At 42.5% G+C, this 17,349-nt stretch overlaps 1 protein-coding gene across 1 annotated transcript in view; it reads right to left on the reverse strand.

Moving 5' to 3' along the window:
* Positions 1-9,283, reverse strand: part of EXOSC9 (exosome component 9) — a 235,145-nt gene extending 225,862 nt beyond the window's left edge. The window contains exon 1 of the mRNA XM_069242553.1: positions 9,143-9,283. Within this exon, the coding sequence (XP_069098654.1) occupies positions 9,143-9,208 (66 nt within the window). The 5' untranslated portion in view covers positions 9,209-9,283. The remainder of the gene's footprint in view (positions 1-9,142) is intronic.
* Positions 9,284-17,349: the final 8,066 nt, after the last annotated feature.

Here is a 17,349-nt window from a genome sequence, read left to right on the forward strand (position 1 = left end):
GGCAAGTGCAGGCACCTGCCCTTGATAAATGGTGTTCAGGCAGAGGCCTACAGGGACACAGGTGTCAGTGTCACTATGGTGACTGAAAAACTGGAGTCCCCTCAGCAACACCTACTTGGTCATCAGTACCAAGTGACTGAAGCCCATAACACTGTATGCCACCCCATGGCAGTTGCAGATTTCACCTGGGGGGGGGGGGGGGGGGTATTGACTCAAAGAAGGTTGTAGTGTCAATAGACTTACCTGTTGTGTCTCTTGGGGAATGACTTGGAGACTTCAGCTTGGGGTGAAGTGGAGTTGGAGACCCATGCAGCATTATTGGGCATCCCAGGGCACATTTTTGCTTTGACCAGGGCTCAGGCCAAGAAGCAAAAAGAAAAAGCAATCTTGGAGCCTGGAACAATGGCCCAAGAGGTTCCCAAAGCCAAGGGTAGGAAAGGCAAGAAGTTACCCCCTACCCCCCACGTGAGGATTTCCCCCTTTGAGGTGGTCCATATCCCTACAGGAAATGGCCTATACAGACATAGACCTGGGAGCATCCACTCCAGTGCAGATGAACTCCCCAGATATTTCCACTTAGACAATAAATACTCATCTGGGCAAGATTAGTCTTATTGTCCTTCATTGGGACAGGGGCCCAATGACTATGCTCTCTCCCTTTAAATTTGGTTGCTTGGACCACACACCCCACCTTTGGCATCCTGGTGCCCCCTTGTAACTCCCTAGTAAAGCCCAAGCTGCTGCCACCCCTCAGACAGGTTTCTGTCCTACTGCTTCTTGATCAGCTCAAGCCCAGGAAGGCATAACAAAGGATTTCCTTTGGGAGAGGGGGTAACTTTGAAATGGAAACCCTCAGCTGACCCCAGCAAACTAAACTACTGTCCCATCTCTCTGCTCCCTTTCCCTACCTAAGTCCACAAAAAGGCCATCAACTGCCAACTCATGGAACCCCTGCACTCCTACCAATCCAGATTCTGCACCAATCACAGCACCAAAGCCACCACGATCGCTGCCATTAACATTGCCACCCTTCTAGACCAGAGAGAGACAGTGGCCCTGATCCTCCTTGGCCTCTCAGCAGCATTTAACATCTTATCCCACCACACCCTTATCAAGAGTGGTTTCACCACATTAGAATCCAACAAGGCATCCTCAAGTTGATGACCTCCTTCCTCACCAAAGAACCCAGACAATCCACCTACCGCCTTTCATTTCGGGACCCAAGATCATCACCTGCAACATCCACCCCAAAGGCTCTTCCCTAAGCCCTACACTGTTCAACATCTACATGAACCCCCCCCCCCTACTCCCCCCCCCCCCCCAATAATGTCAGAACCCACAGAATGAACATCATACCCTACACAGGCAACATCCAGCTCACCATCCCCTCAGAGCCCTTCTCAGTCTATGCACAATTTGGATCATCCCCATATTCATCAAGACTGACCAATGCTGCTCGAATTTAGGAGAAGTTGAAAACGTCTTTAAAGAATAATACACCACAATGCATCAACATCCCACAAACCAGCTACCTAGATCACTTGTTGGCTTTATTCACCAAGTACAGCACTCAGCTGCCTTTTGGCTAGGTTCACACTACAGAAACACCTTCTTAATATCCACAAATGGGCAGGACAATTCAGTGTTTATGAGTGTTGGTTAGGACACCTAGGAAGAAACTATTTGCCTACAGTTTGAGACAACTGATGAATTGGAGAAGATATTTGGAATTAAATGACCCCTCCAAAACAAATATGAGTGACCGCACTGCAATGGGTGCCACTGCAAAATCTGGCAAAGATACACCGAAAACAAAAAGCACCATTGGGTCTTGTGGGAACGAACATAGCATTTTTCTTTGGTTCTTGGTACATTATTTTGCACCTGAGTGCCTGGCATTTCATGGATGGATTCAGTGTTGGAGCATTTATAATTTGCATGCATGCCTTGAAAGCAAGTCATATCCAGCATTTCTTTTTTCTATGCACTTCAAACAAAACCCATGGTAAATTAGTTATCAATTTCACAAAATACCAATTTAGTGTTCAACATACACATAATGATCTTATCCTTAGACATTGCAGTTACAGCACCTTCATGTGTTGCAAACACCACATCAGCTTCGCCACTTGCCCTTCCTCAGCCCCAATATCAATATGAATTCTTATAGGATTCAGTGGAGAGAAAATATTGGCTGTATCATTTCAAATGCCGAGAAGTTGTGCTCAAACTTATTAAATAAGTATCAAAACTGTAAGTACCAGACATCAGGGAATCAGTGGCTAAAAAATCTGTACTGGTTGAAGGCACCACATGGGAGATGGGAATGGCACCATTTCTGCTGCCTTTTAAGCTCACCTTTGACAGATGCCAGACTTGTAGCAGAGTATCACATGGCAACATTACCACTGTTAGACTTGAAGGAATAAAGAATATTCTGTCTCACTACAGGGTAAGTAAAATGGCAGTGTACTTGGTATGTAAGGGTATAATGCTGGTTTGCCTCGAAAAGACTGTTAGGGCTGGGTAAGTTTCAGTTAAATTTTTTGACCAGGGACTAACAGTTTTTGGTGCCAAGTACATTCATTAATATGTCAGGGTTAATCCTGAAAGGCCAGACTCCAACCCCCTCACTACTGCATGACATGATGAAAAGTACTCAATTACTCTGGGAAGTTAAAAAAAAAATAAAAAAAAAATAAAAAAGACACATGAACCTAATATATGCACATATATATTTATGTATTTTATCCATGTTTTAGAAAATAAGGTTGAGTGGAGATAAATCAGTCTAACTTAACTAAGTTACTTGACCTGCAAGACTCGAGGCTATTTGTTGATTTTTCAATGCTTCACAAGTGAGCATCATATTACAGCAATATATTTGTACAGCACAGACCTAGCTGCAGGGGAAAACTAGTGCCTAACGTATTAAAAGAAGAATACAACAATATCAATTATTAAACAAACTAGTGAGGGGCAAAGAGATAATGAGAGCAATCAAATAACCTAGTTAGAAATGTGTGGCGAAACAGAGCTTTCAAGAAAGGTAACAGGTTTGACCCCAGGTTCTTTTGGTTAGGTAATTCCAGGTATCTGATGCTTAGTAACAGTTGCCATGATTCCTAAAAATGTATCTCTTCACTCTCAGATGTTCGAGAATAAGGTATTACTTGTTTATAGTATACGTTGTTCTTCGGCCTGAAGTTTGTTCTTTACGTAGCTGGGTAGACCAAGGTGTATTGTTCTGTGTGTCATGCACAATATTTAAAGTATTTCAGGCTTTTACAGGAAACCAGTGGAGGTCTCTGAGTGGGTGTGATGTGATTAGACTTTTTGTGCCCCTTTGACTAGATGAGCTGCTGCATGTATCGTTAAGTGGTGCTAAAGTGGATATAGGCTGGCAAGAACTGTGTCATGACGAGAATATTAGTTTAGGCAACTACTTTAAAATCTGCAAGATTAATTTTACTCAAATTGTACAAGTAATGACCTTCTTACAAAAATGTTTTTGATGATCATAGTCCTACTTAGGATGTGTTGTTGTGTCATACTCATATTTATTCCGCCTGCCAAAGTACACAACATGCAGCATAAGGTCAGACTGCTTAAAGCATTGCCTTACCTCACTCAGTCAGCATTCTGCTCTTGCACAATACATAGTTACAGAGAAAAAGTAATTTACAGCGGTGCCAGGGACCATTTGCCTACCATTTTATCAAGAAAAAATAATTTTGGCAATTACTTTTTGTTTGTTCATTTTTTGGCAAGGGCCTGTCACTGCTACTGGTCTGCCCGTGTATCTTTAGATTAGAACACACAATTCAATATTTTTGCTGAAAACAACATATACAAGAACTGGCAAAGCAGATATGTCTGGCCTAGCAAGCTGGTCCAGTGGTTAAATGATTTATTCCAAGCTTGGGCTGCACAGATAGGCCATCACTGAATATTTTCTTAGATTTGTAAAAGTATTATAAGATGGCAGACTATGGGTACACATATGAGTATATGCAAAGCCAGCCATCTTTGTATGGTTTTTGTAACAACTTATACAAAAACGTTGGCTCGTGTAAAAAGCATTAGCAAACCAAAAGGTGCCATCAATGCCAGAAATATAGGCTTTGCAAATGCTTGGTCAATGTTTTCTTATGTCTACTTCTTGAACAATTAAGCATAAAACATATGCTACAGATTTCTTTGCAAATAATAGCAACCTGCATATAAATGCACCATGTCATTGACAGTTGCTTAATCCTTCTGTTCAACGGTCTTCAAACCATGCACATTTGGAAAAACTACAGCTACTTTAAACTAGACAAGGTAATAGTTTCTGTGACCCACTTCCCACTGCAGCTTCCTCAGCTACACTTGAAATGCTTTCTTTTACCATCATGTCGCAATTATATAGTCTGTTCCAGTAAAAAGTATTGGATTTACTTTTCATCCTTCCATCTCTCCTCTCTAGTAAATAAAATGCAGATGGCAAAGGTGGCAACATCATCAGCATGAATTCATGGTCATGCCATAGGATGTGATTCACCATTCATTCTCAATTAACTTCAAAGGTGGAATTAAATAAAATATCTACTTGTCCATGGAACAGGTTGCTTCTTAAATCTATTTGTCCTGTAAAAAAAATCTACTTGTTCCTTTGGTACCATGTAGTGCAGCGACAAATTATGGCAGCAATCTCATTATGTAAGAGCTCCAATAATAGCTCTGATTATGCCACAGCTACTACTATAGTACGCCTTGAATACTTGCAATTCCAATCTCTACTATAGCAATTTGCTTATTTTGCCACCTTTGTACAGATCTACATACTGGGGCTGAAGGAAGCAGTAAGCAATGGTTCCAGGGCTGGAAAGCCATTGAGTGTGCAAACCAACTAAATTGCAGGTGTAAAGGATTTTCACCAGCTCGTCTAATCTTTTCCCATAATGAGAAAGGTTGGAAACAGACTCCTGACAATGCCAGAGGTACAAGTTCTTCCAGGGTTGGGAAAAAAAGTGGTTGGAGGGAAAGTGAACTTGTAAACGCTCAGTAGATTTTCACGTGAACAAGTCTACTCATGCATATTTGCGTGTGCTAAGATACAAATCACAAATATTTTCTAGGAGTATGATTTCCTAGTCTACTTCTGTAAGTTCTTGTGAATTCATTAAAGCCACTAATTCAAACACATACCATGGGTGCACTTTTGTGACTTTCTTTAAGAATGTGGTCCCTAATTAGGTCTGACGTTAACAAAGACATTTAGTTTTTAATAGAAAAAAACATATATTTCTCTATCAGCTGGCTTATTGTGAGTGGTTGCATTCTGCTCCTCCACAAGGAGCATATGGGCTCACTAAGTAGTTTTCGTCAGTGCCAGGAACTACTGTGACAATCAGGGGCATAATGAAACTGGAGTGGGCTCCCTTGCAAAAAAAATGGAGGGTTCCCTCCCTCCAGACTCACTCAGGGCAGATGCTCTTCTGAGGGGGCCCCATGAAGGAGGGATTGGAGGGCCTCTGTTACGCCACTGGTGGCAATTTGGGCTTTTTGAGATTAAAAACGTTTCTTCTTTTTGCCAGTGCTTGTTACAATGGTGAGGGGCTGGCAACTCCCACAACAATTAAGTGTTACAAAAGCCATGTAAACACAAGACACACCTTGACGAAACCAAAAGACTCAAAGAAATGTCAGATCAATTGCCTTTGCCAGTGCTTGTTTTCATGGTTCCCATAATCTTGTTGAAAATGTCTACACGATTTTCCATTAAGAATATTTTTTGGAAATACTAGCATGCATCAACACATTTCACTAAATGACACTTCAAAGAAACAGCACCTAAAATTTCAAATTATCGAATTGTTTTTTATCTACTTGTTTTTTTCTGAACATTTTATTTTGAAAGCAAAGAATCATCACTCTTTCTTACAAGCTTATGCAAACCTATGCATCTAATCAGAGTGTATTCTGGGAGCATTATACTTAGCCTCATATTGTTAAACTTTTCAAACATGTGTACACTTTTTTTTTTTTTTTTAAACTGGAATCACTATCAGTGCTGTGTGACCTAAAAACGTTTATTTACAGTGATCACCCTAATAATGAAGGCTTTTCATTAATGAACCATAAATACAAGCTCGAACCGCAGTAACATATGGACACACGTTACCTCTACTGCAGACAGTTCCCTTCTCTAAGCTGGCAGCCAAAGGGTTTTGTGCTGCAGGGGGGTTTGGCCTACTCGTCCCAAGGGCAAAATAAACCTGAACACTTGTTGCCCTTGACCCCAACAATATGTCCCAGGTGTGGGAGATAGGAATTCCACATATTTGTAACTTACACCAACACATTAAATGCAGGTTTTAATGAGATTGTTCGTTAATACGCTCAAATAAAACAAAAGAAGAAAAAAAATGGTTTACAGGTAACTGGATTTCACACAAAAAAAAATTATTTCGGTTGAGCTGGTCATGCTGTCTAAAGGCTTACAGTCCAGGCCAGAAAAAGGTTTAAAGAGGGTGATAGTAAGAGGGACGAGCAGATGGGGACTGTATGTGCAGGTGACAAGAGATACAGCACATAGGGAGAGTGACCTACGTATAACACAGTTAACAATGCCACTTTTAAAACTGCACTGCCTTCAGATTAAGACTGCGGGAGCTTTTATTAAATCCCTAACAACACTTAGGTGGACGAGCGTGAGCACTTGAGAACGCCAATGTGCAACTGTTTCCTTCTATTTCTCCCATAGTGGAAGTTCAGCACCCTGCACCCTCTTGCACAAAGAGCACCCTGATCTGGTCTAAACAAAATGGACCTCACAAGAACACCCATCCCAGAAAATAAGAGAGGTACGAATTATATTGGGGGGGGAGTGTTACGTACTCTGGGATTGTAGAGTGCACAGACCAGGCCCGAAGCCCTTATAAATTAGCTTAAACTCCATATTCTGATGTCACTTTCCACACCAAAATAACTGTATCTACAAACAAGCACTTGCGAAGCCACTAGGTCAGATGTACTGTTAGGGGAAGTTTAGCACTAGTTGGGTGACTGTGCGAGTTGTCCCCAGCTGTCCTGGAGAATGATTACTTTGCGGAGTACAATACATCAGCAGAGTTAACCAGGGCCCTCAAAGAAGAAAGCGTATTTGCGGTTACGTCTTTACTGTGAACGAAATAAAGCTACAAATACAACATTCTATCGGGACAGCAAAATAAAACAAATGACCGGCCAAGGATGATTAGTGAACAGCACTGTCTCTTAATGACAAGCTTAAGTAACCACAAAGCATTTCCTAAATAAAAAGCCATACAAGAGCACACACTGGTTCTAATAGGGTTACTTGTTGTCCTATCCCCAGAATCTAATGGAAACAAATGCCAAAGTAACAATCCATGATATAGCATGTACTTGATGGACAGCCTATCCAAGCAATGACAAACCATCAAAAACACGGCAGCCGATGGCTAATGGGGGATAAGCCAAAAGTCCCTCTCTCTTGTACTTTGTATTATACTTTTTGAAGAGCGAAGGAAATGAGGTCACCTACATAACTAAAGTTGTCTGTAGCTATACCTAAAAATTTAAATAAATCAGGACAGTACCTCCACTGGTGTGCTGGGTCTTCAGGCATGCTTTCTAGTTCTGAACTTACAGTATAATACTTGGATTTTCTCATTGTGCCCTGCCATACTACTATGTTGAACAAATGCTGACAAAGCAACACCTGCGTCGCAAACAAGTAGGATACGCCTCCTTCCACCACATTGTCTTATTTACCTCAAAAAGTCATTCCCAGTTTATAACATAAATGGAAATATGCCTGGGAGGAAATTCTAGAAGAGCACGAGGACGCTCCTTCATATAAAACAGAATGGGCAAGTATCTCCAGAACGTAAGAAAAAGTAATGCACTCGAAAGGAGGGGTGAGGACTGGAACTTGGTATGTCCGTGCAGCAACCCCTCTAACCCTTGCATAATCAGGGTGCCAGTTCTCGGACTAGACTTAGAGCCATGATCGAATGGGGTTCAGCTACATTTGTGGGCATGGGGCAGTAACCCCTGTTCATAATTTTGGTCTCTGTTTTATCAAGAATAGACGGAATCAAGAACTTTAAAAACTGAGAAGTTTATGCTAAAAAAAATGCCAACCTTGATTGCCCTGCCACTTCCTTTGTGGGTTATGAGGTGTATTTGTACAGTAGGCATTGTGCCTACTGTTAAAAAGCAAAGCTGCATACCCACTGTTCATACCACCGACTTACATTCTTGCCCAAATTCCATCGTTTTAATCATTTGAAAGCACATGGATTAATGGAACTTCCCTTAATTGTGCACATGCATTCCCTTCTATCCATCTGGTAGGGTTTGCGTTCTGTAAATGCCTATGTTTCCCTATACCACTCCAGCACAGGACTACTTGTTAACTCACAATCCAGATAGTCAGCTATCTATCTATTTGCACTGCCTGCTCTACCCTTAATTCCTTCCTCCCTAGATTCTCCCTAGCTCACAAAACTTCACATCCTGCTGCCTCCAGCCCTCCACGCAGTTAGTTACGCGTGCACACATAAAGATCAGGACATTGCTACAGCCATCCAGTTGCTCGGTGCCGGGGCAGTAGCGCTTAGAACCTTTCTTGGGTTCTAGCCACGGCTTAAAGTGAGCCGTGCTGTCGGTGCTCACCACTGGTAGTTCAAAAAATCTAATGCGGAGACAGGTCCCTATAAAGGGGGGGGGTGGAAGGGGGAATAGGTAACTCAGCGGCAACACCACTCATCATCGGCCTTTGATGTAAGTTCCAAGAGACTCCACTATGCATGCTGCCATGAGAAGCTATGATTACCTCAGAGTGATCTGAAAGCGTGTGCAGCGGGAAGTAATATTTTACAAAGACCTTGATTTAACGTTCCTAATGCAGCGTGCGTCATAGTTATTTCAGTTTTATAATTTCCCCATTAGGACGTCCCCTGAGACCGCCTCCCCCCCTAAAAAAAAAAAACACGTGTTATAGTGCACTTGGTAAGTACTTGTACACAAACAGCCTACACGTTCGTTACCAGTTGGCACGTAGCGACGAGCGGGCAGTGGCGTCGCCTTTCAGATTTACTCCACCTGCCTCTCACCTCTTTGAAATACGCACCTTTTTCTCTGCGATGGCCTTTAGCAAAAACAGTCGTTCACAGTTGGACAACTGAGTCTCCCTCATGATGTCGGTCGCTCTTCTCTACTTCTAAAGCCGCTACTCCTGGTTGTGAGACAGCCAATCACATCGACGGATAGTCTAGCGCAGTACGTAACGTGCTGACGTTCTCTTGTGTCAGATTTCTGGAACAACGCGGAAGTTGAGGACTGAGGTAGCAGTGAGCAAGGAGAAGGTATATGCACTCACAGCTCATAAGAATTACGTGTTTTCTGCACACACGCATGCACCATTTAGTCAATAAGTATCACATACGTATCACCAACTATTCCACAAAATACCACTGCGTGCTCCAGCGCAGTAATATGCCTTCAATATGATATTTACAGTAGGAAGATCGAGGGAGGGACTGGAACACCGGACTGCGGGACCACTGGTATTTAGGGTGACCACCTGGCATTGAGGCCAATTCTGGAGAGGACTGTAAAAAATTCAGGACGAACGGTCGAAAGGCAGGACAAAAATTCAAGAAAAAATTTAAGTTTTACAGACACACCCAAGAGAGGCCATGCCTTATTATGTTATCAGTGCATTTATTTACTCTTTTTTAACATAGCACAATTTATTCACTGTGGTCTTTTTGTGATTGCCTCCTGGTATGCTACGTTCTGGTGTCACATTACGTCCTTGTTCAGTAGTAAATTAATGCCCTGAGCACTGTCAAGGCCATTACCCCAACCCAAATCTACCCAATCTTTCTTGAAGAGAAAGTAACAGCAACATTTTGATTATGTTTCTGAACATTTTAATACCCCTGGAGAACAGTTTGGGAAAAATTAAGGTAATTAACCTTATGCTATTTTAAACAAATTGAACAAAAACATCTGGCTCACCCCATGGACTTTCAACCTAATTTTTTTTTTTATGAAGCAGGACAGATGGTGTGGATAACAGTCTCACACCTAACATCAGGATGTGAGATAAGCCATAACTTGTCTGTAGCCTCGCACCACTAGAGTGTATGTCTGGGACTCTACATTTATCTCAGAACTGGGAGCCAGGACTACCAATCAAAGATAATAAAAGAGGAGGGTGAAATTGAAATCAAATGGGAGATCCACGGCAACTGATTCAAAGAGTTGCTGCTAAGAACTGGATAGATAAGAAAGAGAAGAACAAGGTGGGACAATTCCTAAAATCAGACAAGATGGGTCCACCAAGACTATCGGAAGGTATTGGGTACCTGGGGAGTTGTCTCTGCAGACAGGAGACTGTTATGATGGTGCTTTAGGTTCTAGAATGGGAGCGGAGGCCGGATTCGGAGGAAGACGGTTGACACGAGGGAGATTAATGGCTGAACGCCAGGTTGTGTCATCTTGGAATTAAACTCATGTCTGAAGCAATAAACCCGTCTGAGAAGTATTTACTAAATTTTTGGCGACGAGCTGTCACGGCACAACCTGGGTTGGCCGGATACTTATCTGATTCCCGATCTGCGATCAAACTGGAAGTGCGAGGTTGAGTGTGCCATCGGCAACGACCCAGAGGAGGCCCAAACAAGCTGTGAGGAGTGTGAGAGTGTGGCACTTCTCATTCCCACGACGTTGTTTCTCTCCAAATATGTGCAGAGGTGAGTTTGGCACATTCCAGGAGTACTCCAATCCGAGGACTTATATTTTTACACGCAGCAGGAGCCTTGCATGCAGCGTGCTTTGGTAGCGCGGGGGCGGAGTTCCGATTAAATTAACTGGAACACTAGAAGGCTGCCTGTAAATGTTCCGTGTGGACTTTAACAGCAACACAAACATTGTAAAGGTCTCCTGTTCTACACAGTGCTATGTACCGCGCTCTGATATTTGTTTTAATGCTGCCTGGAAGTATTTTACGTGACATTTAAAGCATTTTAAACAACGTTCAAAGACTGTTAACTCTGACAATACTATTTTACATTTATTTCATTGAGATTAGTTGAAACAATTGTAAGCTGCATCCAATTGCTTTCAGTTCACTAGGTATGGCTTCTGTGGGGAATATTATTACACCACCATTTTTCCTTCAACATGCGGGTCAACCTGATATTTGTTGGGAGGATTGGATAGAAATTCTAGAAAATTATATTATAGCACTTGATGGTCAAAAATTTTTGTCGCACAGGAAAAAAGCGATTTTATTAAGTGCTCTAGGTAATGAGGTGCAGCGCATATTCAAGTACTTGCCGGTGGCAATGAGCCCTAATGGTCAGCCCATGGATGATGTTTATCAAGAGGCCGTGAAAAGACTAGACAATCGCTTTGCAAAAGAAGTTAATCTAGTTATGACTGGATATAAGTTTTACACACAGCATCAAGAGGAGCATGAGTCTCTTGATGAATTTGTGGCAAGATTAAGAGAACTTTCTATCAAATGTCGTTTTGGCAATATGACAGAAGAACTGATCCGTGATCAGTTAATTGTACAATGGAAAGAAAAAAAATTCAAGAGAGACTTTGGGCGGCAAAAGATCCTTCGCTTTCGGAGGCCATCGGAATGGCTAAGATAATTGAGGAGTTACAGAGATGCATGAAAGAACTTAAAAAGAAGGACAAAGCTCCAGATATTTCTGTTGTTGCTCAGGAGCAACAGGACTACGACGATGACGAAGTATGTTTAATTAAAAGGAGAGAAAGGCAAGACTATGTTCTGAGCAAGAACAAAGGGGAACAGAGTACTTTCGGTGTCAGAAGTAGAGGGGATTGTACCCGGTGTGGTAGGAGCCTTCATGACTCTGAATCAAAGAAATGTTTCGCCATTAACAAAGTTTGCAGGAAATGTGGGAGGAAAGGCCACTATGCAAGGGTGTGTAAAACCAATAAGAGTGTGAATTCTACTGTAGGTGTGGTTGAGTGTGCAAGGGAAAATGTGGATGCTGACAGGATCCTTGTAGTATTGGAAAACTCCAAGATGAGAAATGGCATGGTTTCTGAAATGAAAGACAGGATGGCTAGGCAAAAAGCAATTTTTAATGTGTGTGGGAAAAATATTGAACTAATGGTGGATTCTGGGTCCATGTACACTATCATACCCCAATGTATTTTTAGAGTGTTGTGGCAGAATGTTAAACTTTCACCAAAAGATATAAACCCGGGTGGTTACCAGGGTGAAGCCATTGACATTCTGGGGTACATGGAAGGCAATATACAGTATGGTTCAAGGAGTACAAGGGGTAAAGTGTATATATCGCTCAATGGACCTGCAATACTAGGGTGGTTTGATTTGAACATCATATTAAATCCCAGGGCTCCTAATCAGGTACTAATTGTGGACGAGCTCATGCTAACAAAGGTGTTGTCTGAAGCGAAAAATGTATTTAACAAGAAGTTAGGATGTCTGAAAGGGTATGTTCATAAAGTTAGCGTTAAAAGTGATGCAGCCCCAGTACAGCATAAATTAAGGCGAGTTCCACTGTCAGTTCGTGAGGGTTTAAGAGAACTTTTGACAGAGATGTTGGAAGATGGAGTCATTGAGCCTGTTGAGGCGTCGGAGGGGGTATCGCCAGTAGTCATCACCAAAAAGGCTGATGGTCGCCTAAGGTTCTGTGTTGACTTGCGCTCTGGCAACCAGAGTATTGTAGTGGATGTGTTTCCGCTTCCCAATATAGGTGAACTGCTTACTTGGGTGAAAGATAAAAGATATTTTTCAAAGCTAGATTTAAGGAGTGCGTACCATCAGATAAGATTACATGAGAACTCCAAATCTCTTACCACATTCATCACACCTGAAGGGACATTTCGATTTACACGCTTGCTGTTTGGGTTGGCATCCGCAGCCAGCGTTTTTCAACGAGTCATGACAAAGGTCTTAGAAGGGGTGAAAGATGTAATTTACTTTCAAGGTGACATTTTGGTGATGGGAAGATCGGAGGGAGAACATAATGCTACCTTACGTCTAGTGCTGAGAAAGTTGGAGGAATATGGTCTCACGCTGAATCAAGAAAAATGCACCTTTTTAGCTGAAGAAGTGGAGTATTTAGGTTACAGTGTGGCTATGGGTTCAATCAAGCCAAAACGTTCCTTATTGAATGCTATTAGTGGAGCATCTGTCCCAAAGGATAGAGACCAATTAAGATCATTCCTAGGGTTGGTGGAATACTATGCTAAATTTGTTGAGAAGTTTGCAGAAAAAACAGGGTGTTTGAAGAAATTGTTGCGAAAGGGAAATAAGTTTGAGTGTTTGGAAGAACAACAACTATGTTTTAACAAAATTAAGAATGAAATATGTGAGGCTGGTATATTATCAGTGTTTGATAGGGGTCTTAAAACCATTCTCACTGTTGACGCCAGTGCTTCTGGTTTGGGAGTGGTGCTCTCACAACTTCACAGTGGTGTAGAAAAAAATGTAGCATTTGCTTCTCGCACTTTGACTATGGCTGAAAGAAACTATTCGGTCATAGAAGCTTTGGCTGCAGCCTGGGGAGCTGAGTACTTCAGAATCTATTTGTGGGGATTGCCATTTGTTTTGCGTACGGATCATAAACTGTTGGTTAGAATCTTGGCTCCAGGTGGTGCAGGGAAGGGTTCAGCCAGATTGGCTAGGCTTGCGGCCAGACTTCAGGAATATACATACTCGGTTGAGTTTTTGCAAGGATGGAGAAATGTCCAGGCGGATTGCTTACCCAGACTATCTTTGAACTGGGAGGAAGTGGATGGTGTGGGTGTAAGGGACGCTAATGAGGACGGTGCTGTTGCCACCGTGCATGACGCAGTAAATTGTGGAACGGGCTTGTTTTCGGAAATACAGTGGCAGGAAAAGATGAAGGAAGATCCTGTGATGAAAGGTGTAGTCAAAATGATCAGGTGTGGATGGGTGAGAGAAAGTGTTTTGGCTCCAGCAGAGAGGCCCTATTTTAAGGTGATGGAGGATCTTTCCGCGTGTGGTGATGATGATGTGATTATGAGAGGGGATCATTTCGTACCCCCGGTTGGGTTACGTTTTCGTATTTTTCAGCTAGCGCATGAGGGTCATCTTGGTCAGAGTCTCACTACCAGGAGAGTGAGAAATTTTTTTGGGTGGCCAGGTATGGACAATCAGATCAAGGAATGGGTGCAAAATTGTGGCCTGTGCAAAGTGAGTGAGAAAAGGTTAGTCCTTGAAAGATGTGATGGTGGACATTTGGTGGATCCTGGCAAACCTTGGCATACTGTGTGTTTGGATTTCATTGGTCCACTGAGAGAGTTGCCTCCTGATATGAAATTTGCAATGGTGGTGGTTGACATTTACTCAAAATGGTTGGTGGTAGAGTTCTTAAGGGATGTTACTACGAAAACCACCATTAGAGTCTTAAAAAAGATCTTTAATGAAGAAGGGGCTCCATCAGTTCTTATTACGGATAATGGCACGCAACTTACTTCACTCAATATGGTAGAGTTTTTGAGAACATGGGGAGTCAGACATTCTTGTACATCCTTGTATAATCCTAGAGGCAATGGTGCAGCTGAAAGAGCTGTTAGGTTGCTTAAAGGTACTCTGCAACTAGCGTTTACAAATCGGTGTGATGTCAAGGACACCATTTTCGATATGGTGTGGGCTTTCTGTACCACACCACACAGTGTTACTCAGAGGATTCCTTTTGTGGATATGAGGGGGCGATTACCAGGCACTAAACTGGTTCCAGGGTGGTTAAGAAAACTTTTTGATGGGGAGGCTACTTCTAATGATTCTATCAGGCTTCCCAAAAGATCTCGTGTGGAAGTAGGAGATTGGGTAAAAGTGAAATCAGGCAGGATACAAGGAGGGCTATCAAAGTTCAGAGGCCCACATCGAGTTAAACAAGTTGGCACACATTTTGTAATTTTAGAGAGTGGTGAGAGGTGGAATTTCAGAAATGTAGCCCTATATCAGAAAGGGGGAACAATTGATAGGGAGGATGATGAAGGTTGTTCAGGAGCAATGTTCATGGGTGATGGGGAGGTGGTTGGTGAGAATGTGTTCAGAGAAGAAGAGTCTTCAAATCAGTTTAGAGGCGCCGGTGGGAGTGAGGAAGTTTCTGTCCTTCAGAAGAGAGTTAGAAAGCCACTGTCTTACCTCAAAGATTTTGTTAGATGAACACTGCTACATGCAGCCTTATGAGTAGACTTGAACTGTGAAAACATATCTATTGCTAAAGGTCTTGCTCATTTTATTTGGGTTTCATGTGAATCTTTGTTATTTCTCCTATTTTTAATGTTCTAATTTTATTGTTTTTAGAATTAGTATTTATTAGTTTTGAATTTTATGTAATAGTGAAATAGCCTTCTTATTTAATGTTTGTTATTGAACGAGAGAGGATGTGTTATGATGGTGCTTTAGGTTCCAGAATGGGAGCGGAGGCCGGATTCGGAGGAAGACTGTTGACGCGAGGGAGATTAATGGCTGAACGCCAGGTTGTGTCGTCTTGGAATTAAACTCATGTCTGAAGCAATAAACCCGTCTGAGAAGTATTTACAACAGAGACAAACAGAAAAGGCACCGTCAAGTGGTTGAACAAGCAGGACCCAGCCACCTTGGCAAACTCTTCTGGTGCAATGTTCTACTGTTCATGCTTGTGAAGGATGAGCAGGGGCCAGATCCCTTGCAAGGTTGTGCAAGGCAATTGGCCGCTTTGTCCATGTCTTAAAATGGTTTTGAAATTGAGCAAAAAACAAACTAGTGATCTAGGTTATCCCTAAGTGTCAAGTACACATAGAATCTTCAAAATATTTGGGATGTTTATCGCACAAACAAAATGTACAAATGTTAAAATGTAATTAGTGTTTCTTTAACATATGGCACTGTTTTCCCCTTCATATACAATTAGACCTCAGACGGAATTGAGAACCAGTTACCTTTCAATACCTAGTGATTAATATCTACCATTCTCCCACTGATTTGCAGGATGGAAATCTTGGCAGAGCGTCACTGTCCCTCCGAGCCCAGTTTGCTTTTTGGTCTTCTCTTCTGCTTTCTTTAGTGGGCCACGTGGCACTAGTGAAGATGGTGTGCTACCCAGATGATAGTATTATTTTTCAAACCTTCCCCTGTTCATCCTTCATTCCTTCTTTAGACATGCCACACATCTGATTTGGTTGCAGGGGTGCCGTCGAGTAGCACTTTCCACTCTAAAGCCACCCGTGACTGCAGGTGGATTAGGCCTTCTGGACTTTGAACGCTATTATTCAGCCGCACAGGTCCAATGGTTGGCTCGCTGGCTTTCTACCCACCCTCCTGCATGAGATGGGGTTAATCTGTAAAGACTTTTAAGGAGGGCTTACTGCACTGCTCATTGTTTCCTACTGACCATTCTACAGAACACCATCCGAGGTTATCATGCACAGCTTTCTCTTGCCTTGCTACAACCTGTAAACTCACTGACACGAAGAAATACTGTCCTCCTGCACTACCTTTGCTAAGCCTTACCACTCGCATAGGACGGCTGTGCTCAGAGCAACTCTACCAGTGGCATGCTGCAGGTGTCTTAAAATTGGGGGATTTGTTTCTGGACGGTGAGCTACAAAATTTCCAATCCCTTTTGGCAGACTGCCATCTTCACACCAGTCAACTCCTTGCTTACAACCATCTTAAACAATCATTAAATGCCCTATTTCATGTCTGCCACCTAACACTAACCCTACATGAGGTGTGCCAGAAGCTCTACACCATAAGGACTGGTGGCAAAATGACACAAGGGGTGTACAGACCTTTCCTGCAACATGGAGACCACTCCAGGTCTTCTCGTCATACTACCTGGGTGATTGATGTGTTCAAACCTCTGCTAGATACGGACTGGACTAAAATAGTGGACTTTCCCCACAAAGTATCCCACAGCTGTATTTTAAGTACATTCATAGAGGTTCTTAGAGCTTCCTTGGGAATGCATTCCGCCCGTTGCTTGCCATTGACTTTGTGGTTTGTAACTCACATTTCGTTGCTTTCAATTTGCTGGCTTTATTTGTTTCAGGCTATGCAGCTTGAGTTTGACCCTTCCCTTGCCCAAACGTTATTTACAGTATCCTTCCAAGTGCTCCCTTTCTGTAAACAGGCCTGTAAATCTTGTTCTTATCTCATCACATTTGCTGTGCATTCAAAGAACAAGGTCAAATGTCAGGCTTTGTCTTCGGTGGGAATTTAGGGGGTCATTCTGACCCTGGCGGTCTTCGACCGCCAGGGCAAGAATGACGGAAGCACCGCCAACAGGCTGGCGGTGCTTCAAACCC

The sequence above is a fragment of the Pleurodeles waltl genome, chromosome 1_2 (genome assembly GCF_031143425.1).
Source record: "Pleurodeles waltl isolate 20211129_DDA chromosome 1_2, aPleWal1.hap1.20221129, whole genome shotgun sequence".
NCBI classification, from domain to species: Eukaryota; Metazoa; Chordata; class Amphibia; order Caudata; family Salamandridae; genus Pleurodeles; species Pleurodeles waltl.